This window comes from Sinocyclocheilus anshuiensis, unplaced genomic scaffold (assembly GCF_001515605.1).
Source record: "Sinocyclocheilus anshuiensis isolate Anshui unplaced genomic scaffold, SAMN03320099.WGS_v1.1 scaffold191, whole genome shotgun sequence".
Lineage (NCBI taxonomy): Eukaryota > Metazoa > Chordata > Actinopteri > Cypriniformes > Cyprinidae > Sinocyclocheilus > Sinocyclocheilus anshuiensis.
The window spans coordinates 338,552-349,460 of NW_015549570.1; the positions used below are offsets into that span (position 1 = coordinate 338,552).

Genomic DNA, 10,909 nt, shown 5'->3' on the forward strand with positions numbered 1-10,909 from the left:
AATTAAAATAAGCATGTAACGACCACAAACGGAGGAAAATAGCAGAGTAAAAGTACCGATACATCACTTAAAATGTACTCAAGTAAAAGTAAAAGTACACAATTTTTAAACTACTCAAAAAAGTACAATTACTGATAAAAACTACTTAATTACTGTAACGTGAGTATTTGTAATTCATTACTTCACACCCCAGTAATGTATAATGTAGTTTGTTATTGATCACAACTGCATTTGAATGAAATAATATGAAGAGCTTTAAAAATACTTTGCACACCAGTTTAGAACACCTGTACTGTTTAGACATGCAGACATCAAGAATCAGCATATGAATCTCAACAATGGTGACGATCATCAGACAGATTCATGTTGCAGTGCATTCTGGGTGCACCAATCATAACTCATCCATGGCTCCCAGCATGCATTGCGACATGAATAAATTATGCAGCTGCATTGTCTTAGTCTTTTCTTTTATTCTTACTATTTTCTTTTATTTTTGTTGACTTTTTACTGCCTTGTTTTGTGACGTTCAAAAATCATATAAAAAATTATCAGGATATTTTGTCACCATTGCTGAGATTCACATGCTGATTCTTCATGTCTATGAGTGCCTGAATTGAAACCTTTTTATGAACCATATTTATAAAAGTCATTTATGAAGTTTTTCTCACATTGTTATCTCATATAACTGCAACAACATAGAAATCTTAAAAGCACTACAGTTTTACATAAATTGCAATCACAGACTCAGACACATGACATGATTTTATCATAAGTTCCTTGCCATCACACATGTGTTTAATACACACAATAGTGCCAGCCAAAGAGAAACTTAAATTTAAAAAGTCAAGAGGCAACTAAAGCAAACACTATTCACAAAAATGGTAAGTTGAAGAAAAAAAAAACAATCTAAACATTAATTCTCAATAAAGAACTTCTGTTTTAGATACTCCAGAAATAAAGTCTAACTGGTTAGTAATGTGTGAAGCTGGTGATGCTGTTTGTAGAGTTGTTTAATCATCTTCTGCTGAGATCTTGAGAGATTTAATATCTTTTATTTCAATTGATTTTATCTAAGTCTGTGGCTGAAGTCAGTTGTAATTCTTGTTTCTCTTTTCTTCAGTGATTCTGCTTGTTAACAGCAGCTGTTCATCACTAATGCTCAATCAGCACTTAATTAAATGACAGAATTATCTCATTAACTTCAGCACTGCTTCACTCTGTAGTGTGGACACATTATAAGTGTTCATTTAAAACTGAGGATTTTGTTGTGGGGTTTAAAGGGTTAAAGATGTACGATGAAAAAAAAACAGCATGGAATGTAATTTAACAGTAATAAACTGTAATTAATTTACGGCAAAAAACACGGTTGCCAGTAAATTCCTGTTAAGTCCAGGAAATAACAGCAATTTACTGTAAAACTTAGTCAGATTAACCAAAGGAAAAAAGTTATTTTTACTGAAATATTAGTGAAGGTCCACAGAAAACAGTTATGCAAAGTCATGAACTGATAAGGAGAGTAAATATTGAACTGAACTGTATTAATGTGTTTTTGCACAAGAGAGATCTGTTAGTTTAATGTAGTTTTGTGTGTCACCATTGTGCTGGAGAGTAGAGCCTGTGCTTCAGTCAATGATGAGCCGCACACACTGATGATCAGCTGCTTTATTTAAAGACAGCAACTGTGGAGTTGCCTAAGCAGCCATGATCTTTTTGTTGAATACTTCAACACATGTATGTGTGCTATAGCTGATGATGAACTGCAACGATTTGAGTAAAATACATGTTTTTAGTTATTTAAAGTGTTTGTAGTTTTAAACTATGAAATATTCCTTCTCAGTGGGCTCAAATGAAGTAAGTTCACATTACTAACACTGTATGAATACTAGTATTTTAAACTCTAACTGTTTGAAGCAATTGGAGCAGAGTTAATTTCCATGGTAGTATAACAGTATCATACTGTAAAAATGAAGAGCTGTAAATGAACTGTAAATTTATGTCAGTAAATTACTGTTATTTAATGGCACAATTCACGGCATTTAGTTACCAGGAATTTCCTGTAAAATTACAATACATTTTTAACAGTGTATATTTTAGTGCTTATATAAATTAATTTTGATTGCTCGAAAAGCATTTTGATAAACTATGCTTTTTTTTTTAGTGGCAGAGATTGAGCAAGGCTTGGAGTCACTAGCAAGGGCCAGAGAGCAGGTCAGACAGGCTTATGCAGACATTGACCCAGATGTGGCAGAAATTCTGACAGATGCTGTCATCAACATAAGTGTCTTTTGATGGCACTTGGTAGAAAAGGGGCTTTACCTCACACTATGGCATTGGTGTGTGCATAGACCTTATTACAGGGCTTGTGTAACATCATCACTTTGAGGTACGATATCTATATCAGTAAGATCAATTCCATGCGATATAATTAAATCTAGTGTAACCCTCCTCTAAAGGGTAAGTACACATTAGGTTCGGATACTCAACTCAGGGTCACTGAATTCTAGAATAGTGAATGGCACAACCAGAAGTTATTGATAACCACACAAATTACCATTTTGCATGAACTGTACTGAAGTAACAAATATAACACAATTGTTATCACAAGAACATCAATAAAGTGTGGTGTGCAGTCAGTGTACGTGTCTCCTTCCTTTTTTCTTAAAGTTCCTCAGTCCAGTCTTTCAAATGACCAAAAAAAATTGTTTCCTTTAGTGGAAATCAGTTGTCTTTTGGTTCCAAAAACAAGTGAAGCAAAATAAAGATAAAAGAATTCAACAAGAAAAATGTTCTATCCAATCCCAATCTGTCCACTGAGATCCTACCGCAGTGTTATCACATGAGACATCCAGCAGCAATCGATGATCCAACGATCAAGGGTGGTTGGCTCGCCATCTTCCCTCCGGAAGAATTCAAATGCATACAAAAAACCTGGCCGAGATTCAAGTTCACACCTGACAAAATACAGCTTCAATCCAATGGTTCAAGTGTTCATTACGACCTCAAATCATCATTTTAGATTGATTATCAGTTTGCAATTTATGTAAATACAATGTCACAGTGAAATGACGTGACTTTACGCTAACTAATTAATAATATTCAACATAGCTTTTAACTATGCATACTATGCATACAACAAGTCGATAATACTCGCGTTTCTCAAATCACAAAATCACATTACGTGTCCTCAACCATGCATTAAAATAGTTGCTCAACATTACAGCATTCGTTTGTACACATCGAGGTGATAATTCTTTCAAAACTCACAGAAATAATTTGATCATAACATAAAAAAAAACATTAGAGACAAAATACAACAATATGAATCTCCTCTTTTAACTATTTAGGAGTTAATGTTAGATCGTTTAAACTCTTTAAGCTTGTTCACTCACCGAGATTCAAGTTCACACCTGACAAAATACAGCTTCAATCCAACGGTTCAAGTGTTCATGACGACCTCAATCATCTTTTTAGAGTGATTGTCAATTTGCAATTTATGTAAATACAACGCATTTATAGAGTAATCAATTCAAACTTCCCTGCATCTCCACGACAGATCATTTCATCACTCTCTGCCAATACTCGCTTGCATCGCCCCAGCAAAAGTGCAGAGCTTCTTGTTTTTTTCCACCAATAGCAAATTTCCATCTGCTAACACACTCTTGTTACCAGGCAGATTTTCTGATATCAGGTTTCACCGACCAAGGTGACTTAAAGGCACAATTAATGATAATGAGTTCATACAAATATGCCACAAAACCATTCATATTTTTCTTTTATAGGGATTTTGCATAGGGGTTACACTTACCTTCTCACTTGGGTCTGTATTCATAACATATGGAAAGATTGCTGCAGTATGCAAAAGAAGCAAAAACAAAGCATTCAACAGCAAAGCCATAAAAACCTGTGGCGCACACACAGCTGTTTATATAATCATGTTTGTTTCTTGTGCCATTGTGGTTTTTTTTCCATTGTTCTCCTCAATATTCTGAACATAGAAAACTAGCTAGTATAATGTTTAATTTAGTACCACCAGGACTAAATCCTTTAGTATATGGTATACAAACCAAAGAGATAAGACAAAGGGCTCTGAAACTTTGCTGCAGAAAAGTTAGTGTCAAGTAAATGTTTATTCTTATGTTTGAAAAGGGAAAAAAACTTTTATTCATATATTGCTGAGTACTATTTTGAAAATAATTAATTAAATCTAGTGTAACCCTCCTCTAAAGGGTAAGTACACATTAGGTTCGGATACTCAACTCAGGGTCACTGAATTCTAGAATAGTGAATGGCACAACCAGAAGTTATTGATAACCACACAAATTACCATTTTGCATGAACTGTATAGAAGTAACAAATATAACAATTGTTATCACAAGAACATCAATAAAGTGTGGTGCGCAATCAGTGTATGTGTCTCCTTCCTTTTTTCTTAAAGTTCCTCAGTCCAGTCTTTCAAATGACCAAAAAATTGTTTCCTTTATTGGAAATCAGTTCTGTCTTTTGGGTTCCAAAAACAAGGAGAAGCAAAATAAAAATAAAATTCAACAAGAAAAATGTTCTATCTAATCCCAATCTGGAATTTAGGAGAAAGGGAAAACTGCATTCAAGGGTCCACTGAGATCCTAACGCACAGTGTTATCACATGAGACATCCAGCAGCAATCTATGACTACATGGATTCAACGATCAAGGGTGGTTGGCTCGCCATCTTCCCTCCGGAAGAATTCAAATGCATACAAAAAACCTGGCCTGCAATAAAACAGGCACATCCACATCATATTACTCAATCAACTCACAATCAATTTATATGGACCTTAATGTACATTAAACTATTTTTTAAACATTATTAATGAATTTAAATCATGAATTCAATTCCTTAAACATTCACAATCATGTGCTCAATTCACTCAACATACATATTTGAGATAAAGCTCACAGTGAATTTGCGTCAATGACGTGACTTTACGCTAACTAATTAATAATATTCAACATAGCTTTTAACTATGCATACAACTCTTACATCAAATCGATAATATTCACGTTTCTCAAATCACAAAATGTGTCCTCAACCATGCATTAAAATGGCTGCTCAACATTACAGCATTCGTTTGTACACATTGAGGTGATAATTCTTTCAAAACTCACAGAAATAATTTGATCATAACATAAAAAACATTAGAGACAAAATACAACAATATGAATCTCCTCTTTTAACTATTTAGGAGTTAATGTTAGATCGTTTAAACTCTTTAAGCTTGTTCACACTCACCGAGATTCAAGTTCACACCTAACAAAATACAGCTTCAATCCAATGGTTCAAGTGTTCATGACGACCTCAATCATCTTTTTAGAGTGATTATCAGTTTGCAATTTATGTAAATACAATGCATTTATAGAGTACTCAATTCAAACTTCCCTGCATCTGCACGACAGATCATTTCATCGCATCGCCCCAGCAAAAGAGCGGAGCTTCTTGTTTTTTTCCACCAATAGCAAATTTCCATCTGCTAACACACTCTTGTTACCAGGCAGATTTTCCGATATCAGGTTTCACAGACCAAGGTGACACAATTGGCAAGGTGACCAAGGCACAATTAATGATAATGAGATCATACAAATATGCCACAAAACCATTCATTCAGGGACTCATTTTTCTTTTATATGGATTTTGCATAGGGGTTACACTAGCGTATGATTAAAACGATGAGTGGGCCCGGTGACGTTTTGCTTGACTCCAAAAGAGTTTATTAGGTCAGTAAACGCAAGTCCTAATGCATCATTTGTATTATCAACGTGAATGTTAAAATCTCCGACAATTAGCGCTTTATCAACAGTAACCAATAGGCCTGAGAGGAAATCTGCAAATTCTTTTAGGAAATCTGTATACGGCCCTGGTGGTCTATACACAGTAGCCAGAGCAAGAGATACGATAGATTTCTTTTGCATATCTGACAGTGTAACATTAAGCATTAGTATTTCGAATGAGTTAAACCTGTATCCTGTCTTCTGAGTAACAATGAGAATATCACTATATATTGTTGCAACACCGCCGCTACGACCAGTCTGACGGGGCTCATGCTTATAACAGTAGCTTGGTGGAGTAGACTCATTTAGACTAATATAATACGAGACAATGATATACATTTAGACATGTATATCATTGTCTCATATAATGATGTATGTCAGTCAAGGTAAATCAGATGACAGGAAGGCAATTACACAGCTGTATTTTTTTTTTAACACAAGGATCAAAGTGTAGATATCTAACTGGATGTAATGTTTAGTCTGCTCAGTCTGTGCCCTGGTTCCCTGGTATCTGTTTTGTATTTGGTATTATATTTCTCCTTTTGAAAAACTCACTGCATACAGATCCAGCTCTCCTTCATTTTTCAGTTTCACTGGTTTCAGGTCCATTTTTACTCTTTGATTTGGGTTTCAGAAGCAGTGGGGTTAACGTTCTATTTTTTTTTCCAATGAGCCAGTTCTAATTCAACTGAATTACTTTAAAACTGTAGCTTGTCAAATGACAAGCAAGCTACTCGTTTTAAATAAGCTTACCAAACAGTGGCCAGTTTTTCACCTTTTCTTCTTGCATGTGTGTCTACAGATCTGTGTCAGAGTGCTTCCTGTGGTGAAGTGTTTCTGTTGGCCTCAGCAGCACTGGCAAACATCACATTCTTTGATAGCATGGCATGTGAAATCCTGCTGCAGCTCAATGCTGTTCACATCCTGCTACAGGCCTGCAGAGACCGCCAACGCGTCGACACGCCATACTCAAAAGACCAGGTACTGAGTTTTCAGACACATAAATAGACCCCATTTTTAAATTACAGTGTGTGTAATACTACTTTAATTTTGCATGTTTGTAGTTAGTGTTTATAGATTCATTCCTCTTTCCTTAATTCTGTGATTGACTGTCTGATAATTCTGTGGTTGTCATTTTCATGCTAAAACCCTTGCAGTAATAAGTGAACTGGCCTCTGGAACTGACATTCAGATATGGTAATGTGTATTTCGTTTCCGACACATGCTGTAAGTTATAGACCAATTACAACAGAGCAGAGTAGGGCTCGCAGAAATGAGGGGTTTAGACAGACTGAATCTTTGAACAAATCATTTAGACTCTTTGAGAAATTAGGTGATGTGCAATGTATATTATGCGAAAATTGAACTTGGATGCATGTAAACCTGTTGTTGGAGACCTCCAAAACAAAATTGGGAACCTTTAAAATGGCATAATAGGGGCACTTTAATAGGCGATTTTTAATAGGGGCAATGGCAATTTTATTTGTATTGCACAATTAAAACAACACAAGTTGACCAATGTGCTTTACAATGTCACACAGAAAAACACACATGACGCACATATACTAAAATATCACTGATTAAAACAGGTGTGAAAACAGGTGTGTTTTGAGTTGTATTTTAAAATTCTGTACAGTAGCTGCGTCTCTAATATGTTTCGGCAGACTGTTCCAAAGTTTAGGCACTGTTACAGCAAAGGCGTAATCTCCTTTTTGACTCAGATGTGTCCTTGGGATTTTGAGTAACTTCCGATTCGCTGATCTCAAAGGTCATCCAGTCTGATATTAAATTGAGCCGGTGTGAGTCCATGCAAGAATTTGTACACCAATAACAGAAGTTTAAAATTCTGTAATAAACTTGGGTAAAAAAAAAAAAGGGTAGGAGTAGTATGTTCACATTTTTTAATACCCATTGAGAGTTTTGAAAATGAGAAAGAGATGACTGACTGACTGGCTAATTTCATTATATAACGCACTGCAATAGTCACGTCTTGATGATTATCAAACCATGGATCACAATTTCCATGTTTTAAGATCTAAAAAACAGGCCAGAAGAGGCTGTAAACCATTTTCAGACCTTGCACTGAACCCCCACATACTCCTCCAGCCGTGAGAGCAACACTGAATGATCAATATTATTAAAAGCAGCAGCAAAGTCTAATAAAACTAACACAACATAATTTCCAGCATCCACAGTCAGCAACAAATCATTAAAAACTTTCATAAGGGCCGTCTCAGTTGAGTGGTGTTTTTTTTTTCTTCTAAAACTGTACTGGTAGATTACGCAGATCTTATTTTTGTCTAGAAAGTAATTTTAATCGATAGAGCACAACCTTTTTTTTAAATTTCAGATAAAAATGAAAGATGTTATACTAGCCTGAAGTTAGCCAGGACATTTGGGTCCAAATTTTGTTTCTTCAACAAAGGCTGAACAAATGCCTGTTTCAGCATGTCCGGATATACCCCAGTATCTAAACTTTTATTTATGATTTGTAGAATACTGGGCCCAATCACCTCAAAAGTCTCAAAAGCCATGGAGGAACCATATCTCCGACCGAGCCAGTGGGCTTCTAAAAACTACAGTATGCTGAGCAGGACTTGAGGATTTTTAAGTCATTGGTGAAAAATCCACAGCAATTGCCTCAATCATAGATATAAAATAGTGAAGAAAATTTTCACATAAAGTGGGGGACGAGACAAAATTGAACAGCGGAAGGATTTACTACAGTGTTAATATTTTAAAAAGTGTTTTGAGAATATTAGAGTTTTTCTCTCTGAGTTCTGGAAAATATCTAGATTTCGTCGATCTTACAGCTCTCTTACATTTTGTTAGTTTCCTTAAAAATGTTATTTACATATTTAACATTTAATGTTGAATTTTTACTTGATTACATTTACAGAGAAAACTGATGTTTCATTCAATACATTTCTCCAGACCCATTTGTGCCTGCAAACAGAAAAAAAGCTCTGCAGACCGGTTATAATGATGTCCTGTTTGTGAATGAATCTTTTGATAAGATTATGACTAAATGTCTTTGACCATGTGCTCCCTCAAAGACCACACATAGAACAAAGAGAACCGGCTTAAAAACACAGACTAGTTCATCAAAAGGAACTGAAACAGGCGAGTACTAATTAGCTAAGGAAATAATAATAAGCAAAGGAAAGTACTAATAAGCAAATTAAATACAGGCAAACAGACACAAGGAATACACGACACAATGAAGAAAAAACAAAACAAAACGAACAACGAACTATTTCACTGATCGTTTGGGGCAGTTTTTCTAACGATGGCGCCGACGGTGATGGCTGCCTCCGTGGCGTGCTCCGCAGTTGTTTTTATGTTTTTGTTAGTTTGTCCTGTCTTTAGTTATATCCCTGCAATCAGTTTCACCAGAGACGAATTGCTGGACATTCGGCAGTACACACCACCTGATATTTCACCGGTTTTCGACTATTCTGCTGGACATTGTAGTCGGGGGAGCAGCGGCGCTGATCAAGCGCTTCAGGATGCGCAGACGGGGGAAGCGAGCCGGCGCGCTCGTCAAGCTCAGGCAGCGCGGATTCAGAACGCCGTTGCCGAGCATCCATATGGCGAATCTCCGCTCTCTACCCAACAAAACGGACGAACTCCTTCTGCTCTCCCGGACAAATAAGGATTTTTCAAACTCTGCTGCTCTGTGTTTCATGGAAACCTGGCTGAAAGATGCATTCTGTTACACTGTGGAAACTTCTGTCACGAAAACAAATTCCTCGTATGTGTAAACATACCTGGCAATAAAGCTCATTCTGATTCTGATTCTGAAAAATTATAATTATTTACGCACCTTCATGTTGATATTTTAAAATGTCTCAGTGTTTCTGTTTGGCTCACTGGGGTCCAGTGTTGTTTTGGATCATGGGATTTTTTCTTACAATCCCTTTAACTCTTTTTTTAATTGTAGTGTTGCAGTCTTCTTATCTGCATGCCACATTTGTTTCCCCAGAATCACAGTAATGACACAATGCTTCATTCCCTGTAGGTTGTGACAATCCTTGCAAATCTTTCTGTTCTGGAGCAGTGCACTGCAGATGTTCTAGAGGAGAAGGGTACGCAAGCATAACATCCCCAAATCAACTATTCAAAGCAAAATATTTTGGTGCCTTCCTAACATTCCTGTTCATTACAGTGTAAATGCAACATTTCAGAGTGACATACAATGTCTGAGTGCTGTGAGTGTTTACTTTAGGTATCGAGCAGCTGCTGGTGTTGCTCAATGAGAAGCCATCATCCTCCAGTCCGTCCGAGAGTGCAGCATGCGAGCGGGTTCAACAGAAAGCTGCCGTCACACTGGTTCGTCTCAGCAGAGACCCGCTGGTTGCTCAGACAGCCATACAGCTCAAGGGTACAAGACAACATAACAGCCTCTACAATGCAGCTCAAAACAACTATATCTTCACACAGCTCATATTTAGCCCAAAAAGGGATTTGGACCCCTTAAGATGTGTCATTGCATTAGATCTCGAAATATAAATAAGCAAGTGTCACCTGCACTCAAACGCTGTACAAGCTTATCTCAGGAAAACCTTTCTTAGTATTTGTACAGTTTTCTTAGCTAGACTGGATGTGTAAAGCTCACACTGACATCTTAGCAGATGTTTTTTAAACTTTTAATATCTTTAGATTGTGAGCAGCAATACTTTATTTTTTCCTCAGCTGTTCCTCGCCTCATTGAGTTGTGTCGGTCACCAGCGGAAAGGAACAACAGCGATTCAGTACTTGTGGCCTGTCTGGTAACTAAAGTTAAAAATCATGTAAAAACATGTTACCAAAACCAAATATCAGTGGACTTTCTCAGTTGTTCCCAAAATATTAACATAACCACACACCATAAAATTAGGGGCAGTCGTGGCCTAATAGTTAGAGAGCCAAACTTGTAACCTGAAGGTCGTGGGTTCGAGTCTCAGGTCCGGCAGGAATTGTAGGTGGGGGGAGTGAATAACCAGCACTGTCTTCCACCTTCAATACCACGACTGAGATGAGACCCTTGAGCAAGGCACTGAACCCCCAACTGCTCCCTGGGTGCTGCAGCAATATAGCTGTTCACTGCTCCGGGTGTGTGTGTG

General features: G+C 36.8%; 1 protein-coding gene across 2 annotated transcripts in view; it reads left to right on the forward strand.

The window, feature by feature from the left end:
* Positions 1-10,909, forward strand: part of LOC107657340 (protein inscuteable homolog) — a 147,374-nt gene that overhangs the window by 134,808 nt on the left and 1,657 nt on the right. The window contains exons 9-12 of one of the 2 annotated variants that reach the window (XM_016445385.1): positions 6,607-6,785; positions 9,826-9,892; positions 10,033-10,188; positions 10,500-10,576. In XM_016445385.1, the coding sequence (XP_016300871.1) occupies positions 6,607-6,785; positions 9,826-9,892; positions 10,033-10,188; positions 10,500-10,576 (479 nt within the window). The remainder of the gene's footprint in view (positions 1-6,606; positions 6,786-9,825; positions 9,893-10,032; positions 10,189-10,499; positions 10,577-10,909) is intronic. The other variant, XM_016445386.1, reaches the window with a different exon arrangement.